This window comes from Haliaeetus leucocephalus, unplaced genomic scaffold, assembly GCF_000737465.1.
Source record: "Haliaeetus leucocephalus isolate CR32 unplaced genomic scaffold, Haliaeetus_leucocephalus-4.0 Scaffold517, whole genome shotgun sequence".
NCBI lineage: Eukaryota > Metazoa > Chordata > Aves > Accipitriformes > Accipitridae > Haliaeetus > Haliaeetus leucocephalus.
Window position 1 is genome coordinate 2758513 of NW_010972953.1, and position 22979 is coordinate 2781491.

At 43.1% G+C, this 22979-nt stretch overlaps 2 protein-coding genes across 11 annotated transcripts in view; both read left to right on the forward strand.

Moving 5' to 3' along the window:
- The window catches only part of KHDRBS1 (KH domain containing, RNA binding, signal transduction associated 1), a 22742-nt gene extending 363 nt beyond the window's left edge, over positions 1–22379 (forward strand). The window contains exons 2-11 of one of the 10 annotated variants that reach the window (XR_774899.1): positions 6808–6935; positions 7517–7633; positions 8573–8719; positions 10717–10853; positions 11746–11965; positions 12933–13000; positions 13327–13385; positions 15773–16038; positions 18549–18610; positions 21854–22379. Coding sequence is in view for 6 of the 10 variants with exons in the window: in XM_010576015.1 (XP_010574317.1) it covers positions 6808–6935; positions 7517–7633; positions 8573–8719; positions 10717–10853; positions 11746–11965; positions 12933–13000; positions 13327–13385; positions 13705–13841 (1013 nt within the window). In the remaining 4 variants the exon portion in view is untranslated. The other 9 variants (XM_010576012.1, XR_774897.1, XR_774898.1 and 6 more) reach the window with 9 other exon arrangements.
- A 450-nt stretch (positions 22380–22829) lies between these two features.
- TMEM39B (transmembrane protein 39B) overlaps positions 22830–22979 on the forward strand; it is a 9031-nt gene continuing 8881 nt past the window's right edge. Inside the window, exon 1 of the mRNA XM_010576017.1 lies at positions 22830–22915. The gene's annotated coding sequence lies outside the window, so the exon portion shown is untranslated. The remainder of the gene's footprint in view (positions 22916–22979) is intronic.

Consider the following 22979-nt stretch of genomic DNA (forward strand, 5'->3'; position numbering starts at 1 on the left):
GGCAGCTCCCGGCCGCCCCGGGTGAAGCGGCGGGGGGGGGGGGGGGGGGGGGAGCGACCGTTGTGCCGACCCGTTCTGGCTCCCCTGCCCGGTATGAGATGCGACCCCCGGGGTTTTGAAGATTAGATATTTCTTTTATTTAATCTCTGTTCAGTCCCGTGCTTAATCCAGGGTCTGGGCCGGATTAAACGCAGAGCCAGAACTTTCTTTTTCAATCGGGTTGTGCGGTCGTACTGGCCCTTTTCATCCCTGGGGAGGGAGGGGACCAAAGAGAACGGTAAAACCTGGGGTTTTCCATGTAGCGTCTGCTTGAGTCCCCGTGAGGCATGGTTTGTGATCTCTTTGATTTTCCACTCTGGTAATCTGTATTAGAGCTTGTTTCATGCTTCTGATGAACCTAAATAGGGAATGGAAATGGCAGTCTTTGTTCTGTGCCCAGACTAGCCTTCTCCTTCCCCATCACCACTGTCCAATCGCCTGGCAGCTCTGATTTCTCCATATCTCCACAGTGCAGCTGCTGCACCCGCGTTCAGTGCCTCTATCAAGTAGATTCAGCTGCCTCAAGACACTGTAGTCAGCTTAAAAATTGGAACGAGTTAAAATATTTGCTGCCACTTACAGCTTTATGTGCGTGTAGTAGAGAGCTGGGAGGTACCCGGTGTGAGCATATACTCAGATTTGATCTGCAGATGAGCAGAGTGTTTAGCTCTCTGGTACTTATCATTCTGCTTTTAAATGATTTTTTTTTTTTTTAGGTCTTTCAAACATATAGTATTGCCATAGTTGGTGCAGTGCTAGAGATTTTATTAGCTCCTCCTTTAATGTAGGAAATAATTCTTAAGAATTGCTGCCTCCCATTGTGCAAGTAACTGAGGTATATCGTCATGGGTAACTTGGCATCACTCGCGGACATCTTGATCTAAATAAATTAGTTTTATAATCCGATTTGTCATCAATTTAATGTTTTTCATTAATAAAACCCTTTAGCCAGCTGATGCTTGACAGCTCAGTGATAATGCCTTCCAGTGAAATGAAACCTAAGGAGTTTGCTAATTCCCACACAAAGAACAGCGTTCTCAGCCCACTTAGTAAAGCTTCGTTCACTGAGTGGTGTAACAAGGATTTATGAGGTTTTTTTCATTAATTTAAAAATTGCTGATAGTAGACTGCAGCTTTGTGAGACTTAAAATTGTTCATTGGAAGAGCGCCAGATGCTTCCTGCTTGCTTTGGATATTTTGAAAATTGCTGTCCTTTGGGAGCATTCACTAGCAGTTCAAATTCAGGACCATCTGAGCAGAAAGCTCATGAGAAAGAATCTGAAATAAAACGGTGGTTTTAGGCGACTACATCTTTTTGCGCAGATGACCCCAAACTGATCTGGATTCCTCAGAATTTCTCTACTGCTGTGGCACCCTTTGGGGATGTCATGTTGGAGAAGCTGCTGTAAAGCTTACTTTGAAATTTAGGTCTGGGCCAAAGATTATAATGCATACAGCCAGCACAACTTAAGCAAAATGAGTTCCAGACAAAGAAATGACTGATTATTGTATGTCAGCAGTATTCCTATTCCAACCTTTTTTCAGGAGTGGAAGTTGCTTGTCCTGCCTGCCTCTGGGAGGGAATCCTGCAGGACTTCTGCATTGAAACTAAGACTTCTTCTTTAAAAACAATATGTAAAACTAGTCTAAAATACTTTTGTGGTTCTAAAGCTGCTTAGCATTTCTGGAGAAAATTTGCATTATTTAGGAGTAAGATGAAGAGCAAGAGTGAGTAATACCGATTCTTGAACAATGTACTGTGTGACGAAAAGGTAGTAAAGCAGCTAGATTTTAGGGTTCTGTTACCTAGCACCCTGAACAGAAACTGAAAATTGGGATTTCTTGCACCTTGGAACATGATCCACGTTTCCTCATTCCTGTGGTTCAGAGTCTGTGTGACCTTCTTCTTCCATAGGAGCAAGAAAACCCTTTTTCCTCACTTTGATTTATGCCCTCCATCTGCTGCGGGGAGGGCGGGAGGAGATGCTGGTGTTTTGAAAGGCACAGTCCTCTCTGCTTGCATGCATTGGGAATACAGGATACGTCCACCAATGTGTTAGTTGGGCGTAGGGTTTTTTTCCAAATTCTTGTGGTAATCTTAGCTATTTTTATTTCATGGAGAAACTCCAAGTGAAAAGAGCTGGTCATCTCTGAGCTTCCTATGCTGCAAACAGATATGTGAGCTATGTCATTCCACTAGCAAGTCTCTATATAGCTAGCATCTAGTTGATCCTTACATTAAATGCAGCCCTTTACATCCCCAGAAGTGTGGAGCGTTGAGGAGGGATGGAGGCGGGTGGATTCAGAGCAGCAGGTAGGGTGTTAGAGCAGGATCCATGGAGGGAGGGAGTGCCGAGCAATTGGAGTTGGAGCATTGCAAAGCAGGGAGCAGCTTGAGGTGTTGGAGGACTCCTTGACAGAATCCCCAGCTGACCGTGCTGGTCCTCGTGCCAGGTTCATTCAATCTGTGTGTATTCCAAGGAAGGGAAAAGGGCTGTATGGGAAAGTCGGATGGGCGGTTGCCTCGCTGGAGTGCCTTGCCAAGAAACCAAATAGTGGGATTAGAGATGGGCTGAGGTCATGGGGGTGATGAGAAACTGTATGTAACCCAGGGCAGTAGAATGTCATGAAGCTTGCTTTGTGTGGAGTTAAGACTGTCCTGAAATGGAGATTATCTAAATTTCTGTGTTTCCAAGTATATCCCCTACCTCCCAAAGGAGCTGTAACTGCCGCCTTAAACTTGTGCCCAGATGTCGCAGACTGTAATATGCTAATACTGTTTCACTGTTGCATTTTTAAATGTATATATTGCTAAGCCATGCCAACATTATTAGATGCTGATGCTAGCCTGCCTGTCACTGCTGTGACTCTGCCTCCTCCCACTCCTCTGCCAGGAGCCTCTACTACCTGTGCCATTTCTCATAGCTCACCTCCAGGCTTTCTCTCCTCCCTGCCTCATGCTTGAGCAGTGTTTCTTTTCTTCCCCATGCCCCCCTTCTCCCTGTGCTAGTGGCAGTCCCCTCCCATCTCAGCAAAGCTCCAAAGCAGAGCTGTCTGTGTATGAATCCCAGCATACAGGCTGGAGGGTGGGGGGGTGTATTTCAGCAGAAAGCCGAGGGAGGGAAATGGTGGGGTTAGGCTTGCCAAATTCTGCAGCTTCCACTATTGGCAGAGTCCATCCAGGAACAGGTCCCTGCTTCCTCTCCTCTGAAATCAAACCAGCTGGTGAGCAGTAGTGTAGGAGAGGGGGCTCTGCTTTCTTCCAGAGGCTCCCATTCCCAAACTCTTTTGGGGTTTTGGTGGTTTTTTGTTGTTTTTTGGGCATGGGGTCAGTATTATCATACTGTTAAGATAATACTCTCAGTATTAGGAATAAACAGAATGTGTCTCTGCTTACAGAGCACAGGTGTGCTGCAGGACAGTGTTTAATGTGGGTTTTTTTGTTAAGGAGGAGCTTGGGCTTAGATCAGGAGTAGCACTGTGGCTGCTTAGCCTCCTCCTTGTGAAGCAGCGGTGTTACCAACCCCCTTTACCTACCCCTTAGGATTTCTTCTGAGACAATGCAATCACTGCCCCACATGAAGTCCTGGAAACCACTGCCACACATGCCGCCAGACTGCTGACATTCCCCGTGGCAAGAAGGTAACCTTCTGCTGCACCTCTGACACGGCTTTAAAAAATCAGCACTGAAATGAGGCATGCTTAATCCCTCAAGGTATACGTACGCTTCTCCTTCATATCAGTAAGTGGTCTGACAAACTGCTACCACTCATCAGTTCATTCAGTACTGCTTCATGTTGCGTAGCTAATATGCCAGAATGCATACAGATAACGCTGGAATCCGGAGCAGTAGGACACGTCACAAGTGGCATGTTTTTAGTTCTTCTTCACACCTATTTCCAGACTTGGAGTTTGTTCTGAAGGTGTGAAGGGGACTGCTAGGTCACCCGCGCTGACCTGAATTGCAGAAGCTAGAGAACTTACGAGTTATTCTGCTGTGCAGGGCTTTTTCTTCTATGTTTTGTGTTTCATTTGAAGACGTGGTGATGGTGGATCCGATGCTTTTTTTAGCAAATGGTTAATTATTTGTTGCCCTTACAGACCCATTCCCAGATGTTGTTGCTACTGTTGCAGGAGGCAGAATGGATTTTGCTTTGTGATTGATGTGAACTGTGATTCACTGGTTTGCAGAGGCTTACATCTGATTGTGTTGTGTTTTGGCAAGGTAGAAGATGCCTCTGGGTAGTTTAATTTATATCAAGAAAGTTTTAGGGTGCTTTTATTCTTGATGTGTGTGTAGAAAACACTTCTTGTTAATATGCAGAATGCATTTTCAGAAATTCACTTACTGTTTTTGGAGAACCAAAATGTTTGAGAAGTAATCGCATTGTGTTATAGGGTCTAAAGCTATGTCTAACCAGCGATAAGGCCACCAGTGCAATCTTTAGTTTCCAAATCTTGATTGTCTAATCTATTCTTATAGCTAAAATTAAAAAAACTGCATAAAACTAACCAAGGCAGGCATCTCTCTTGCTTATGTTATAGATTTGACAGTGCTTGAACTTCCAGGTTTTTTACTTTTGCATAGTGTCTTCAGAAAATAATTTCTTTTTAAATCAAAAATCAAGCTATCTTTTTCAAAGCGATTAGATCCGGTAATTTTTTTTTAAACTAAGGAGTCATGGTAACACTTTTGTAAGGGAGCCAAGGTGCTGTTGCAAGTAGGAATACAAAATTTAGGCTTCTTTTCATAATTATGCAACACAATCTCCAAGTTCTATATTTAGATCTCTAAACTAAAAACCAGTTTATATCACTGTGTCCATAACTGAAAAGTTAAAATGTCGATCATTTGATCATGTTTTCTTAAGGTTTGGGTTTTTTTGGTTGCACATCTAGTTGCTTCACTTCCTTGTGGTCTGCACCATTTGAAAGATGCTTCTCAGCCCATGAGGCTGTGGTTGCCTGTCCAGTCAGAAGGATGATGGTAACCCATTGTTCCTATTTCTGTTTGGATGATACGAGAATATTACTAGGTGGATAATATGTCAAGTATCTGATATGCCAATATTCTGAAACTGTAAACATGAACATTTAGTCTAAAGCATATAGTTTCTGACATGGACAGAAATCACAGGAAACACAAGATACTGCAGCTGCCCTCTTTAAATTCTGGTAATGACTAAGCAGTCTTCAGTTTCAGTTTTGTCTTGCAGCTTTAATCCAGTTATGTGTATAATCTTGTGAAAGTGTCTCTCTTTCCCCTGAGATGTGAGAAGTTGTATTTAGAGCACTTTCGACTCAGAAGAGATAAATATAGTTCTTGGGTTTGCTGATGAAATGGCACAATTTAACTTTTAAGGAAGGGTCATGCTCCTCCCCTGATAAGCATCTGTAAATAATAATTTGTGATGGCTATGCATGGTGTGAACGATATTTTTTTTTTTTTTTTGGTTGGACCAAAGAGTGCATAATGGTTTATTATCAGTAATTTGGGATTGTTAATAATGGATTGGCTCCAAATTTGGGGGAACTTGTCGCCTAGTTGTTGGCCATTAAATAAAAATTGTACATGACTGGACATCTCTGGAAAAGAAAAGCCAGTCAGCTATGGGCTGCATTCTTTTGAAAAATGTTGGGTGTTTTTCTTGTACAAGGGAAAGTGCATTAATGACTATAAGAACCTATGCTAGAAGTGCCTGCCTTGGAGATGATCTTCAGTCTTCTCCATTTGGGTCAGCTTTTATGAGGTGACTGTCTCCTGCCATCTCTCAGTGAAAGTTTAATTTCTAGGCAGATTTGAGAAGGTATTTGTGTACTAGTTCCTAATTGGCCTAACTTAATGACCTACTTCCAGAAGGTTATTTGGACTTTGTTCCAGATCCCCCTCAGGCTACAGCATGCCTTCAGTTCAGTCAGGCCACCCCAGTGTTTTTCCAAGACTCTGTAATTCACAATATACAACTAAAAATGAGAATCTTATTTTGAGGTACAGAAATTTGTAGTTGCGTTGCCTGAATCAAGTTAAGGACTTCTGACACTCACTTTTATGGCTCTGTGCCTGAGGCTTACAACTTAAAACCCAACTTATGAATTGCTTGTGTGATAAAGATGCATTCATTTAATGAAATGAAGCTTATAAGAATTTCATAAGCCAGACTACACTCTAGTGTGTCACTTATTCGAGCTTCTGTTTATTAGGAATGTTTTCAACCTAACTGAAATTCACAGTGTCAGTATGTGTTGGCACCACTAATTAAATTACAAATTTAAAATAGTGCATCAGTTTGAATGATAAAAACTTGCCTGATTTGCTGATGGCTGCTGCATTTTAGCAAGCATATACATTTATTGTAGTTGGGGCTGGTTTCTTGGTAGGTTTAGGAGTCTACACGTGGGTACTGCATTCACGGTGGAGGCATGAGGTTGGGGACTGATAGAGGAAGGCACAGCAGAAGTGATACACGGAACTGTACTTGCAGTTTCCTACTCTTATTTGTTGAAGTTATTTGTAGGGCATTCTCTGCTGTTTTTTCTTATTTTTGTTCATTATCCTGGTTTTGGCCTTCTGGAATCCCTAGATGTGAAGGGAGGAAGAGGCAAGCTGGGCTAGCACTAAAGAGGTGGCCTGTCTATCCAGATTCCATTAATGCAATTATGTGTTCATATATTGACAGAGAATGAGGGTGTTATGTCCTGTCATAATTCCGACTTTAAAAATGATGCTTGTTTGAGGAATATAAGCAGCCCTATTTTTATCTTGTTTAGAAATTGAAAAAATTCAGAAGGGTGAAACAACAAAGAAGGATGAGGAAGAGAACTACCTGGATTTATTTTCCCACAAGAATATGAAACTGAAAGAACGAGTTCTGATACCTGTCAAACAGTACCCCAAGGTGAGGGCCAGAAAATAGCTTACTGAATCTCTGTGATTTGCTTATTTTCTATGGATTTTATGGCTGACTTTTAGAGATAGTAGCTGTCAAAGTGTCATCAGGAGTTATGCCAGTGTTCCACTATCGCTACGGAATTTTTCCTATGCAAGCTTGCAGGATCTTATTTCTAATATATTACATTTCTAGAATGTCTTGGGATAAAGCTAAATAGTGATGCATAGTTGTGATCTTTTATTACTAGAATAGACACTTTCATATGTAGAGCTTTGTGTTTTACAGTTAAGAATTCATTTAACTCTTAAGACTTGCTGCCTGTAAAACTACTGGAGAGTAGATGTTAGAATTAAACGCTTACCATGGGTTAATATAGCTTGATTTTCTGGTGGAGCATTTTTTTCATGAAAAGAATGTTCTGGAACTTAAATTTTCCTGTGCATTTTTTGGTCTGTATTTTTTGGTGAGGTGAAGAGAAAATGGAGTGGCTAAATTTTTTGTCAGCCAGCATAACATTCAGAAAAGCTTTTGTTAAGGCTAATGAGCTCTGGAGCTAATTTTTTTTTTCTTTTTTTCTTAATTTACAGTTCAACTTTGTTGGAAAGATTTTGGGACCTCAAGGCAACACCATCAAGAGACTTCAGGAAGAAACTGGTGCTAAGATATCTGTGCTTGGGAAGGGTTCAATGCGAGATAAAGCAAAGGTGAGGGCATCACCCTTGAAAACATATATTAATGCCTTTGATAGTGCTGTGACACGTTGTGGTTCTCAAAGCATTTTATAAAAGATTAAACCATTAAAATCCAAACGCAAAGGTGGTAGAAAGTCACCCTTCCAAAATTACTCTGTGCGTGTTGGGAGCAATCTTGATTGGGGCAGAAGTGTGATGCATGTTTTCTTTATGAGCATAACTTAGAGACTAGTCATCTTTTGATATCCTGTACCCTTGGATGCAGAGATAGTTTATATGAAAGGTGAAGTATAAAGTTTGTAAAATAAGAATTAATTCCAGCTACTCTGTGAAAAGTCATTCGCTAAAGGAATATATTAACCCTCCAGAAAAAGAAGGCAGGGGGGTGTCACAAAGTGCCAGGAGGAAAAATTAAAAGAATTTTTTTTCTCCCTGCTTACTCCCAAAACCGAGCTAACAGTCAACAGAACTGTAACTTAATTCAGCTTTTTACTTTAGCAGCATGAAAAGCTTTTACACTTCTAGCTTATTTGTAGCTTCTTAAAGCCACCTGAATAACACAGATGTCTAAGAGCAGAGTTAAAGATCAAGCTTGTTTGAGGCATTAGACTTCACTAGGTGGTAAAGAGCACCTCAGGCAGAAAGGTATTGTAGAAAAGGAGGAACACTGCTTGCATATGCTTAATCTTTTGGATAAAAGGTGGCTGGCATCAATGCATTAGCAAAAATATCAGTCACCTGAAAAGGCAGCTATAAAAAGATGGAAGGTGTAGATTGCATGTGGCTTTTTATAAAACCCTATGCTCATGTATGCTGTTATGACCTGTGTCCAGGGATGGCCAAAATGCTTTTACAGACATTTCCTGTTCAGGTGTAGAAAAACAGATAGAAGAAAATTAGTTTCTCTGCATCTTATTTAGTTTTAGGAATCGCTAATCTGCTTTGTTGCAGGAGGAAGAACTGCGTAAAGGGGGAGATCCTAAATATGCTCATCTAAATATGGATTTGCATGTCTTCATTGAAGTTTTTGGACCCCCTTGTGAAGCGTATGCTCTGATGGCTCATGCCATGGAAGAAGTCAAGAAGTTCCTCGTTCCGGTTTGTATGCTGATGTTGTTTTCTTTTTGAAGGGTGTAGATGGGTTGTGAATCTGGCTATAAGGATGGGTAAGATTTGCACAGTGTAAGGCTCACACTACAGGTATTGGTGTAGTTGAGGAAGCCTGGAGTATTACATATGTATGTGGCAGCTTAAGATGACCCCATTAATCTGGTGTGAAGGCATGTGTTATTCCACTAACCATAATTAGAAAGACATACACTTACAGGGCAATTGTATAGAACGCTTGGAGTAGGTATTTCTCTCCCAGTATTAGCTGTGGACACTGGGGTGGGTGGGTAGCTTGTATAGCTTCATGTGTCAGTTTTAGTGGGAGAATAAGTTTAGCCATGCCTGGCATGGAAGAGACTTCTCAGATGGGTTCCTCTGACTTAGAACTATGGCATAGAAATCTGGCTAGAAAACTTCATTGGCCAGATCAGAAACTGTAAGTGCGGAGGTGTTTGCTCTGCTCTGAAGGAGTGGTGTGAGGATGAGGAGGGTGACTGCCTAGGCAGCTCAGTAGTAGTATTCAGTGTTGTAGCTAGTTTCTGAGACACATCTGTTAAATCAGTATTTCTGTTGTGTTTAAAAGTGTATGATGTGAAGGAACCTCTGTGCTCATCAGGTGTTTATACAGATGACACTTAGCTGTTTGTGGGTGTCTATTACTGGTGAACCTTATAAGACCTTTATGGTCAACTTCATGTCAGTTTTGTGCCTGTTAGAGTATTGACTCCAAGAACTGCAGAATTTGAAGGAGTCTTCTGCATGTTACTAAAATGATAGTGTTAATTGCTAAAGTAGGAAAAAAAAAACAAAATGGAAAAGAAGCACACAGTGCTCCCTGCTTCTGGCTAGCTCAGCCTGTAATTCAGAGACCTGGCAGGTAGAGAGCTGAATATACCCTGGCACCATGTTCCACAGCTGAGACTGGGAGCTCAGATGTTCTGCCTGAAATACCAGGGGCGGGTGGAACCCAAGAGCAGTGGGTAGTAGGGAAGTGTGGAAAAGCGTGTGGGTACTGTGTGATTTCTGTGAGTCTGACACTGAGAGGAGGAGAGATTGCTATGTGGAGTGTCTTTGAAGGAAAGAGGTCATCTTCAAGGAGCCCCTGGGATGTATAAAACCTCAAGCTTGCTAAAGCAAGCGTGCAGCCTTGCTATTTCAAGTGTCTTATCTATTGCTGCCTTCAAACAATGTGTTAAACTTCTGAAAATTGACAGAGAAGTCACTATGGAAGCCAGCAGTGCTCTGAAGACACATCTGGTAGGAGACTCCTTGCTTTGTGGTGTTGCCATGGCATCATGAAGATCCTCGATGCGAGGCCCAGCCTGCCTGTGTGTTGAGGGGAGGGGTGGGGTACAATGACTTCTGCGGGGTCACCAGAGATCTGTACTAATTCCTGAAGCTAGATACCCTGAGGTGATAAAAATGCATGGAGCCAGACATGTACTGTGTTCCTAAGGATTTGAAAAGACAGCTTGGATTTGCAAATGGGTGTTTACTCTTTGTCAGGCTGCATCCTATCCTGTTCCTTCAGTGTGTTGGGAACACAGCAGTATTTTACGTTATGTGGGCTCACTGTCAGCCACTTGCCTTTAAGTGGGAGCTGTAAGGTGCTTGAGGTAAGATATGGCTTGCCTGACTTCACCTCTGAACTGTCCAACACTTGCAAATAAATCTTGCTGACATCCCTGGGATGCTGGACATCAGATACCTTCAGAAGCCCTATGAGAGAGGTTCTCTTCCCAGGGACCAGCTATAGTGCTCACTGCAGCTCCTGGACATGCAAGTGGTGTGCCGTTCTTGGCCGGTTTGGAGAAGGCTGGCAGTTTTTCCCTGCTGTCTGCTGAGCAAATCCTGGTAAAACTAACCAGCAGATTTTAATTTGGGACTATCAGGTTATTTTTATTCCAGCACAGTAGCCTGTGATATCCCGGAGCGCAGACTGGCTAGTTAGCTATTCTTTGGAGTTGACTCTTTCCCCTCTTTAGGATATGATGGATGATATCTGTCAGGAGCAATTCTTGGAGCTCTCCTATCTGAATGGCGTACCAGAGCCAACTCGTGGCCGAGGAGTCCCTGTGCGGGGAAGGGGAGCAGCTCCACCACCGCCTCCACCTGTTCCAAGGTATCTTTCCCAAAAGCACAGACCTAGAAATGCTGGATCTTGCTCAGAGTTGTCCTGCCAGATGAGTTTAAGCTACTTGTTCTTGCACATCAGCTGTTGGCCTTGACCTTGGCTTTTGGCCAAGGCTTTCTAGCCTTGTGTTGCAGGCTTGCTTTTAGCAAGCTGGCATCGAATGTTTTGTATGTTTTGAGATGTAATCTAGTGGAGTGGATGTTTTCTGTATTATTTTTGATGTCTGAAATCAGCAGCTTCATAAAGTAACCTTTCAAAAATTGGCCTGCAAAATCACGTGTAGATAGATGTGTCGTGTTTGCTTCAGCCTTCAGCAGAATAAGCGTTTTCAGTTTAAACTGACCGTCCTTTGAAAGTTATAGCGTGGCATTATTCTGTCATTGCTGTCAAGGCATTGGGATAAATTGGCGATAAAGCTCTGTTACCATAGTTCTTGCTTCACTACCTATTTCATCGGGGAAAGTCTTTACTTCTGAGTGTTTAGCCCAGAAGTGTCCCTGCCTATCATCATTGATCTTTACAGTCCTGGAGGTCTGGCAGTCATTGCAAGTTAGTGATAGAGGGTTATTTAAAATGAACTCTGAGAAATTGCTTGCCTGAAGTTCTGTATCAGATTTATTTCTTTGTCTGTACAACATCTAATGCAGTAGAGTTCTCATCCCAGAAGAGGTTTTTGTAAATCCTGCAATACAACAATATTAACGATTCTTGTGCTTTCGTTCCTGATAAAGAATTCATGGCTTAGTTAATAGTGACTGTATTTATTTATCAAGCTATTGCATTTTAAAGTAGGTGTAAGACACGCATGCAGTGCCCTCAGTATTCAGCACATGAGCAGTACAGCAGTAGCTGTTCACAATCCTTTTTATCTCCTTTGCAGGGGGCGTGGTGTTGGTCCTCCCCCTCCTCCTCCTCCTCCTCGGGGGGCCCTTGTGCGAGGAGCCCCGGTTCGGGGTGCCATTGCTAGGGGAGCTGCTGTAGCCCGCGGAGTACCTCCTCCCCCAGCAGTACGGGGTGCTCCCGCACCCAGAGCGCGTGCAGCCGGAATTCAGAGAATACCGCTTCCTCCTCCTCCTGCACCAGAAACCTATGAGGAATATGTAAGAAACTATATATCTTTGGGTTTTTTTTAATTCCAGCTAGCTGACCATGTATTAGATGCTCAACATAATTGAAATAAGGGCTAACAACACTAAGATTGCTCTAGAGAAGCGACCACCAGTGCAAACACTGGTATGGTGCTGGGTGTGACCTGCTCTGCCTCTTTAGTCCTCAAAGGAGGGAACTGCTAGTGTCCTAAATACAGGGTAAGGGGTGTTTTTTATAAAACTGAAATGTGCCCCCAAGACTGAAGTTTGCCGTAACTGTCAGTGCATGGTAGAAAAACTACATCACAAAGATTGATGTAGTTCACATCACATTCTCTTCCTGCAAGAGAATTGTTTGAGCAAGAAACACCAAATGTTTCTTACTTCCCCTAAAATCCTTAAAGTAAATATGTGAATGAACATGATGATGCTTCAAGTCATATAACTAAGCACCACCCTCCTGCCAAGCTTATCTTAGCATCTGTGCTCTTGGTATTCTAAAGGAAAAACAAGACAACTGTTTTCGATGCACAACAGCATTTTCAGGAATCATCACAAATATTCATACATCTAAAAAGTCTGTTTCTGCTCTCAGTAAAATTTCTTGAGTTTTTCCACTGAAACCAATCCTAAGTTAATAGGTTGCTTTTTGTCTACCTGTGAATCTGTGGTTTGGATAACACAGTTACAGGCCTCCTGGCACATGGATTTTTACCGCAGACAAACTGCAGCCTTGGACATGTAAAAGACTTTCAAATGTGTTGTAAATATTAGTATAGTTCATTCCTCCCAAGCCACAGGACACAAGCAGATCTTAGCCACCTATGTCTTATGATTGAGCTCCTTACCTGCAGCAGGCAAGGATTCACAGACACCTCTGAAAGCTGCTGTAGCCTGAATTCAGTTTTCCCATTACTCTTGGTCAGGCATTAACCTTTGGTCCTTCCATTAACGCCGTTTATGTCGTCATCTGTTTCAGGGCTATGATGATGCATATGCAGACCAGAGCTATGAGGGGTATGAAGGCTACTACAGCCAGGGCCAAGGGTAAGTTTGCTTGTCTCCTATCTGTTACTGAGAAAATTATGCATGATATTTTTTTCTTTTTTCTTTTCTTTTAAGGGAATGGAAACACTCATTTCTGAGTTTGAGCTGTAGGGAAAGTGCCCTATTCTGCTGGAATCCAGGAGTGCCTGGGAAATAACTTCTGGGAGTGTCCCAGTGTCCTTGACAATTCTGTAAAAGCAGTGATCAGACACACCACAGCCATGAGCAATATTGGGCATCTTTGCTTTTCAAGTGTTTGTGCAAGTTGTGTCAGTTTAGGAGTACGATTTCAGCACTGTATGTAACCACCATAATTACTCTTCCAGGGACACAGAATACTATGATTATGGACACGGGGAGGCACAGGAAACCTATGAAGCTTATGGTATGTCTGGGAATACTGTTCTCTTGACAGGGAAGGGGCTGCACATAGTTGGGAATTGCCTGCAGCAGTTGCACATAGTTGGGAATTGCTTGTGGTCGACCAGCTGTTTTCCAGTGCCACTCCACGCTCTGAGCAAAAACTTACTGAGAACCTCAAGCAGTTTTCATGGTCGAATATTTATACCCTACAGATTATCCAGGTCTAAACAACCAAAGGCGTTCTGTGTCTTTTAGATTCTTATCTAGCTTGATTGTCTCAAAGGTGACGCTTTTAAAATTCCATTTTTTAACTATGGAAATATCTTTTAATTTCCTTGTAGCTTTAGAATATTTTAAGGGTTCTGGATTTCCACCCACAGCACTACTTTTGCTGCAGTCTGGTGTTCACGGATTATATTTTGTTGAGCTGGATGAGTGCATGGTTCCATCTGCTTCCTTATCCTCAAAAACCCGCTAGCTGATACTGACTCTGCACTATATATTTGCTTGAAAAATGGATTTTAATGTCATATGAAGGCCTCCCTTTGATTAGGTGGAACAATTTTGGTCAATATGACTTGCAGGTAGTCTATGAAGTGCAGCCAATTTGAATTATGTAAAGCTATCAGCTTAGGCTAGACTGAGGGGTGTGGGAGACCAATTTAACCACAACTTTGTAAACCACCAACTGTTGAAAACAATAGGCCTTATATCTGAGGTGCTGGCAATAAAAGATTGGGTGGCTGCATTTATTTTTTTTTAAGCTAGTTCATATATCCAAGCTTATGAATGGCATCTGCATGTGGCAATGACTAAGATTCATTTTTCTCTCTCTGTAAACAAGCTGAACTATAAACAGTTACAAAACCTATACAGTGAGCTGCTTAATGGCATGGAAATATGCTGTATTGAAAGCAGTCCCTTTAGCAGATCATCAGTTGCCTGAAGGCGTGAATGAATGCAGGTAGTGACGATAGTGATGAGCTGGAGGGGCTTTCTGGGATCCTCAGGAGCTAGGAATCCCCTATGCCATGTCATGCTGGTATTAGGGAAGCAGAGTTGTTAATACCTGGCTGTCTCCTGTGTGGGCCTTGGATGTTCCCTGCTCTGGGCTTAAGTTGTGAGAAGTTCAAATTCAGGTGCCTAACCAGGGATGCTTTTCCAGTCTAAGATGCATTTGAATAGACAGATGCTGTCAGTAACATTGGCTATCTTTCCTGCCTTCAATGGCTTGGTTTGTTGCCTGCGTTAGTCACGCAGCACAAAGAGGCTTTTGTGCCTCCTACTTGGTAGGAGAGCGGTTGTGTTGTCTGGGATATGAAGGCCAAAACGCTCATTGTATACTTGGCATGAAGTTGCCACAGCTAATCTGTTTATCCACAGTAATTTCCTTTGGTCTCTGCTTTCATGAAAACAGAATTAGAGAAATAAATTGTTGAGCCAGGCTGGAGACAGTTTTGAGAAAATGGGAATGTGCTCCATGGTGGTAGGAACAGGCTCGGCTGTCTTCCGGGCTTCAGACACTCGCTTTCATAAACTGGTGACCCTGGAGAGAATGGCAGGCATGCAAGTATGAATGCTGCAAGCAGAAGCCATAATGAAAGCTGAGCTTGGATATTTGGGGGATATAGCTTGGGGACAATGGGAATGCAAACTTCATTTGCTTTGGTGGTGGTTGTACGTAGCAGAAGGGTTTGGGCTGTCCTGTCGAGTTCCCGTCAGCTGTTAATGCTGGTACAGCACTAGCAAGTGATGTCTTCTCCGAAGAGGTGAGCAGATGCTATGCGAGCTGCGGCTGTGAATTTTCCTGTATTCACGGAGGGGAAGGAACAGCAAGTCACAGTCAGAAAGCAGACTGGTGTCTGGAAGTTCAGTCGGACGTGCTGCTTTCCTACAGCAGCGTAGGGACTTAATTACTTTAGCACAATTATCCAGGAGCTGCCTTGCTTGGTGCCTGGGAAGGAGAGAAGCACTACCTGTAGCAGTCCCCCCAGCCAGACCCCAGGGTTATAGATGATGCTGGCCACCAGCCCGAGGGGCCGTGACTGCTGCGACCTTCGCCACGGCTGGCTGCCAGAGCTGCCCCGTGAATTGGCTTCAGCTCTGCGGAAATTAATTACTCCTAAAAGGCACTGGGTTTGTCCAAGTCGGCACTTAGCTAGGCTGTCGGAGCTGCAGGCTTCCTGCGCAAATGTTTTTTTTTCCCCGTGATGTCAGAAGATGTGCTGCAAAGGAGAGGTTTTGGTGGACCGTGGGGCATTTTGCAGACCGGTTTTGGGGTGAAACGGCTGTGAAGATGCCCCGTGCCTCTGTGTCGACTCCGGAGGGGGAGCCAGCTCCGCCGCTCCCTCCGTGCCCCTTCCCTGGCAGCACTCCGCCGTCCTTGACGTATCCCTCTCTTTTCCGCAGGGCAAGATGACTGGAACGGAACCAGGCCCTCCCTGAAGGCCCCGCCGGCCAGGCCAGTGAAGGGGGCCTACAGAGAGCACCCATACGGACGTTATTAAAAAACAAACATGAGGGAAAAATATCAGTTATGAGCAAACAGTTGTTACTGATTCTTGTATCTCCCGGGATTCCCGTTGCTTTACCCACACCAGACAAGTAATTGTCTAACTGTTTTTCTTCGTGGCCCTTTTTCTCCCACTCCATCCTCACCCTGCATTCTGGCTTCTGTACGTAGTATTTTAAAATGAGTTAAATAGATTTAGAGGACCGACTTTAATTTTTTTTTTTTTAAGTGTGTAGATGGCTTTTCTTTCTTTGTTGTTTAGATAAACACAACTGTACCTTTTTTAATAAAAAAAAAGTTGAGTTAAAAATGTTAGTTTCAAAAGTGACATGCTTTGCTTAGCAGTTATGAAATTAAGGTTTTGTTAACCTTTCAAGTTTGGTTTTAAGGAACCCATAAAAGTTGTAGTTGCAGAATCCCAAAGTAGGCTACATTTCAAAATTCAGGGCTGTTTTTAAGAATTAAAATCATAATGTAACGGTAGTAGCTGCCACCGTTTAAAAGTAACCTCAGATGTCAAACGTTCCTTAAAAGCAGATTGCTGGTGAATCTTAAGTTTAAATTTTAATACAAAGGATCCTCAAACAAATTAAATAGCATTTTTTAAAGGTAATTGACTTAAAAGAAAAAAAATTAGGTTTGTAAAATTGACTTTTCTTATGTGGGTTTTGAAATCTAGCCCCGAACATGCGGTGTTGAGAGATGCTTGGGAAGCAGATTTTCCAGTGTAAAGGGGTTCTTAGTTTGGTTCTGTATGAAGAACTTTTAAGGGAAAAAACAAATTAAAGCATGGCTCTAATTGCCCAGTGTTTGATATTAGAAAACAGAGTATTATTACGTGAGTAGGTCTGAACTCTGTAAAATTACAGTCTTCTCATTTTTATAGTGCTTGGGGCAGATAATGCAGTGCAAGTTTAAAACTGACAAAATTGTCAATATTAGCAATCCCATTGACTTGTTCAAGTGTATCTCAACACTAGCTTTGCATAAAAAGGGACACTGCAGCTGAAAAAATGAGGAAAAATTTCACTTTGTACATAGGATAAAGTCCTAATTGGATTTGTACACTGTCCTCCCACTCTGTTCTTGAAGATTAAATGCTACATGTGTAAGTCTGCCTAAATAGGTAGCTAAAACTTGTCAAAATGTCTGCCGCAGTTTGTCAATAAAGTTTAGTCCTTTTTTAATCAAAGTAAATGTGATGAATTGTCATTTTTTTGTTGAGCAATAAAATAGCTATTTTTTTTTTCAAATAAATTTAAATTAATGCTAAAGCTAATTGTCTTTTTAAAACATGGAGACATTCTAAAAATGGTGGTTTTTGTAATTCTCACAAAAAGTTTATCAAGCTCATTGAACGAGCTTAATTTTTTTAAAAAAAGAAAGAAAAATTGTTTTTCACCCCCTGGAAGTTGCTGAAAGCAGTTTGATCCTGGACTATGGCAGAAATCTGACTTCAGTCTGCTGGAAAGCGTTTACGGTTCTTTGCTGAATTACTGATTCAGATTTCAGGTGGCCTCGCAGAGTATTCCAGGCTGCAGGCTCCAGATTGAGTCTGAAATGGCTGGTTTAAACGTAGCGTGACAAAATGAATGCTGAAAAATCCAAGGCTTAGCTGCCACCAGGAGGAGAAGGAAGCTTGCTTTCTGCTTTATGTAAACACCCCTAACCCCCTCGGCTAAGATGATGCCCTTCCTATTTTACGGTAGCCTTTACTTGGAAAGCCACTTAAAAATGTGTCTTTGTTTGAGGAGGGTGCTGCAGTTGCTCCTCATATCCTTCTGAGAGGGTGTGTATGCACAGATATATAATATAATAGTTTAAAGTAAACTGCTGCTTAGACAGACATGAAAAATGGTTTGTATTTCCCATCTGCAAAATTAATCTGGCATTCTAGGGGGAGAGAATTAAACTGCTCGGGGGTGAAAAATAGAGCATTAGGAACCAAACTGCTTGTAGCAGTGCATGATTGAGGGGAATACTTTAAAACAAAAAGTTGTATTTGTAGATTGTTATTAAAGTGTAAATAACTGAATTTTCAACAATGGTTTGGAGTCAGCTTTCAGGGCATAATGTCTTGCTTGATGAAAAGATCACCCTATACCCCCCTTTTAAAGGAAAATTATCGCAGGAGAATCAGGATGTGTAAAGCTAACATGCATCGCAAAACCCAAAAGGTAACCTAAATGTCTGATTTTAATAGCACATTTCTCTTTTACATAAACTGTGACGGCAACTTGCATAAACTTTATTGAAACAATTCTTCAGATGTTAATTTTAATGTAAAAATTTGCAAAAAATGTTTAAAATAAACATTTAAAAAAAACCACATGCTTCTGCATAAATTAGCAATAACTTTAATAATGTGCCCTTTGAAAATGCACTGTAATGTAATGTGGGCAAAAAGGAATCGGCAAGCTTAAATATCAAAAGATGTAAAATGACAACGAATATAGATAGTCCTGCTACTGCCAAAAAAAAAAAAATTCTGCTCAGTTATTTAAAAATGTAAAATGATGGCCCTTTTTAGACCCCAGTATTTATATTTACTGTGAAATGTTCAAAGCTCAGCTTAAGTTGCATGTTTTCCTTCCTGTGTAATTGCATGCAGGACTCTTTTTCTTTTGATTTGTGCTCACATTAAGGAGACTCACAAATGTCTTCAATTTGCAGGAGTCAAGAGTACATCGCTGTGAATCACTTGGGTGAAGATGAGCAGGGGCAACAAGAAGTGGGTAAGTTTGTTTATTTTTGCAACCCGTTGCAAGTTACTAACATGTTTTGTGTGGGAGGGGGGGGGCGGCACCATCTGAGCTGCTAAATTGAAGCCATTCTTTATATACCCACAAATAAATTACTCTTGTGAAAGGCCAGTTACATGACTGACACTCTTGCAGAGGTCATGGTGTGGAGGAGGCTTCGGTATGTACCTGCCTAGAGTTCTCCCACCGAGATCCCATGCAGAAGGAGGTTTAAGTGGATTTGAGGAGAGAGGGAAACGTAAGGAGATCTGTCTCTGGGAGCTGATTCCCGGCTGAGATGCTGGCCTTCGTGGGAGCACTCTGGGCAGCAGGGTAGCGATGAAGTTGTTGTTACCCCCTGCTCTAGAAAGAGAGCAGCTCAAGGAACGGCTCAGTAGGAATTCCTATAGGAGTCCATGATGCATCAAAATTATTTGCAGATTTTAGACCAGATGCTGCCCAGCTAGGCCTTGCTAGTTCTACCCCTTCCACCCCCATCGATGGGCTCTGAAGTGTGATCTGCCTGCTGGCTGTTCTTTTTTTTTTATGGCTTTTTGTCTGATGTCATTGCTGGAGACAGCTCGGGCAGCGGTCCTGCCAGCCCGGCTGGGACACGTTCAGCTCGGAGCCCCGCAGGGCTGCACGCCTGGCATCAGCGAGCGAACACCCTGAGCCCCCGGGAGGGGTGATGGACCCCCAGCACCTTTGGGTGCTGGTGGGGATCAGCACCCACAGTGGCGGGGCTCCCTCTGGTGGCTGCTCTGGCCCCACTGACGTGCTCGTTCTCCAATAAATACCTTCACAAATGCACGCCGGTGCTTGCCAAACCGAGTGGTACCTTGGCTGGGGAGATAATCACGCATCAGTGGAGTGACCTGCTTACACAGCAAGGACACATCTCCCCCCAGGCCCAAAGGCAGCAGCCGTAAGCGTTTCCTTTGGGGACGGCTAATCGCTTTCTCTCAAATCTCGAGATCACTGAAAGTCTGAGCTCCATAAATAAAAGAACAAAGAAATAAACCCTTGCAATGCTGAAGGAGTCTAATGGCTTCAAAAGACAACTGTGAAAAGCCCTGGGCATAGGACATTGAAGGACATAATTCTCATTTTATATGGAATTGTAAAGCTACCAAACGAGCTTCTCTTATCTTAGGAGTATTGGGAACAAGAAAGCGGTGATATGTGGAAATGCTGCAACAGAGTGAGATTGCCCTCAATTCTTTGACTTTCGCTTGAAAATTGGATCCATAGTTTTCTGCTAGGGAAATCATAACATGTCTGGATTTGTGGCCTGTTTATCAAATGCATCTTCATTTACAATGTAATTGAAACATCAATTTATACGGTGTTGTACCAATCTTTCCCATTTCTTTCTTAATAGGCACAGCTTTTATATCAAGTGGAAAAGATTTGATAGAGATCATCTATTATGATGCAGTTTTTTACCAGTAGAAGTGGATCTTGTGACACTGCCTTTGGAGTAATACAGCTTGCTTGTGCATTGCATTTGTTGCATGTTTATGTGAAAGATTTTAATGTTATGGAGGAATGTAAATCTTAATATATTGAAATAACTGTATATGCTAAAAGTATTTTGAAATCATGCCCTGCATCAAACATCTTCCTCCCTCTCATAGCATTACTACATTCAGATTTTAGCCTAGAGTCTGCAAAAGCTAATTTGAGATCCCAAAATAGCCATCAGCATCGGATGTGTCTCTCAAAGATGCTCTAATTAGCCAGACGTTCCGGGGGTGATACAGGACTTGCTGAAATTTGTGAGGGGTAGAGATTCCTTTGAGTACTGAAGTCTGAGTCACCTAAATAACCTTCCCTTTTATACTGGCATGTAGCCACTGGAGGTGGTATTCTGCTGGCTGTGAGCTAACAACCGCCAGTGATCTTTCATCCCCCGATTTCCCCAAAGGACTAATCCACATCTTATTATTTGTAGGATTTTGGTAAAGGCCATAATCAAGATAAAGGCCTCCATTGTGCTTGGTACTGTACAGTGTGATATACAGCAGCAGTCACGTCTCCTCTGTGGAAGTGTTTCCCAACAATACTGTTCTTTTCAAGAGAAGCTTGGCTCTAGAAACATCTTCCTGCTGCAGAGTGCTCTGTGTCCCAGCAGTCCCATCTTCTCTGGCCCTTGCTCTGAGTGGCCACAGCTTCTTCAGCCTCTAGTCCAGCCCTTTGGTATAAATACTCCGGCTGGCCTTGCTTGGAGCTGGTACAAACCTGGACTTTACACTTCCCCGGTGAGGTCTCACCATGCATAGCAGTTCATAGCCGGTATCTTGGACAGCAACAGGAGTGTGAAACTGAGCTTGCAGGAAAAACACTCCAACTGGTATTGCAGAGATATCCCCAGCAGCTTTTCCTGGAAAGAGACTGTCATACCCTGCCTGTTCCTTAACCCTGGTTTCAAGTTGCTGTTCGGATTATTAAATAAAGCAAATGGCTACAGGCTTTGTTTTATAACTTACCTATGGTATTTTTATGTTTAACTTAAAACACTGTGCTTTCAGTAAGGCAAAGACATTACCTTGATAGGGCCCTCTGTAAAATTCCCTATTTGGTAAGTTGGGTTTAAGAGCACAGCTGGATTCCCTGTTCGGCTGTTAAAGCAGATGATTCTTTTTGTACAGAATGAGTTTTTAAATTTGTATGAGAGCATCTGTCACAAACAGAGCCAAGAAAAACAATTTAAATGTGCATGTCTTCCCTTCCTCAACCCATGCCGCTGCTCTCCTAAAGAACACTTGGGCAGAGGGTGATTCCTGCAGCCTGTGATAGACCCTCCAAATGGCCCCAGAGGAGGAGAGACCAGCTGTGACCCGTCTGCTGGGAGATGCAGAGGAGAACAGGCGGTGTTGCAAACACAGCTCTTCTCTCAGCTGCGAGGAACAAGTACATATGGTGCTTTTGGGGAGGAAGACAGGGCTTAGGGAAATTCTTCTTTAATTGATAAACCTATAACATCTTGGATGAGATGTTGGACACATGCCCCATTTGTAAGCTTTGAGGGGGAGGAATTTCTGCAGGCTAGTCAGGGCCCATGGGAACTCCCATCTCGAATGTAGATGTTACTCCTCTTTTTCTACTCAGGAAGCTCAGTTCCTTTGAGCACAGAACAGAAACCTTTGCTGTTATTGCTCAGTTGAGCCTTCCATTGCTACCATATGTTTTAATAGAAATGTTTGTTTCCATGCTCATTTTGCTCCTTTTGCAAAGTGGGATGAATCTCCGACGAGCTGATTTCAGATCTGATAAAGGAGCACCGCTGAGATGCCGTTCGCTTTACTGTGGCTGGGAAATAGGAACCTGCCAGCTCTTGGTGAGTGTTGGAGAACACCGGAGCCTCCCTTGGCTGCCGCAACCCCTGGAGAGCAGCAACTGTGTGTTGGAGTACTGAAATATAAAGTGTTTTCCAACGAAGCTGTTACTTTTACCGCTGGCTTTAGAACCAAATACGACCAAAGGCTTGTACGCGCTGTTACAGATGCAAACCTGTTTTTAACCTGACATCGGTGCCTCCTACCTGTTACCTTTATGGTTGTTCCTGGAAGACTTTGTTAAAACCGCAGGTGTCTGGATACTCCTGGTTTTTGATGGCTCTGCACAATGTAGGTTTCAAAACCAGTAAGAAATGAAAGATTGGCCCTGTGAAAGTTCATTAATGTTAGAGCTGGTTTTGCCTCCAGCCTAGGCAGGGGTGGTTCTCCGGATTGTATAATGCTCCATCTGTACTGAAGCATCAAACCACCCACAAGTTAGGGAAATCGATGAGAAATCCTGCAAGTGGTTGGTAAAGATGGTGAAAACTGATCAAGGTGAATCACAGCATTAAAATAACTTGTATAGGAAACTGGCAAGCTCTTCTGCGCCTGGTATTTAAAGAGAAGTGTTCAACAGATGTTGAAAGTGATTAGTCATTCCCGATAATAAAGGCCTAACGTTGAAAATTTTTTTTTTTTTTTTTTGGCTTTCAGAGGCGTGAGGTTTTTCTCTCGTTTCTCTTCCTGCTGCAGCGTTGCCGTTTACGGGAAGATGGAGTTGGGGGAGGTTTGTTGACGCAGGGTGGGCGATGGGGGGTTCCAGCCGTACCTCAAAATGCCCCAAGTGCTTCGGTGCCTACTCCGGTGGGCGGGGGCGAGGGAGGGCGTGGCCGCGGGGAGGCGGGGCGGAGCGCGCCCGGCGCCCCTCAGGAGGATTGTCCGCTGGCGGCCGCCACCGCGCCGCCGGCCCCGCCCGCCATATTGTGCCCGGCGCAGGCTGTGCGGCGGCCGGAGATGGGTGAGGGGGACCGAGCGGCGGGACGGACCCGGGACCCGGGGAGGAGGGGAGGCGGACGGGTACG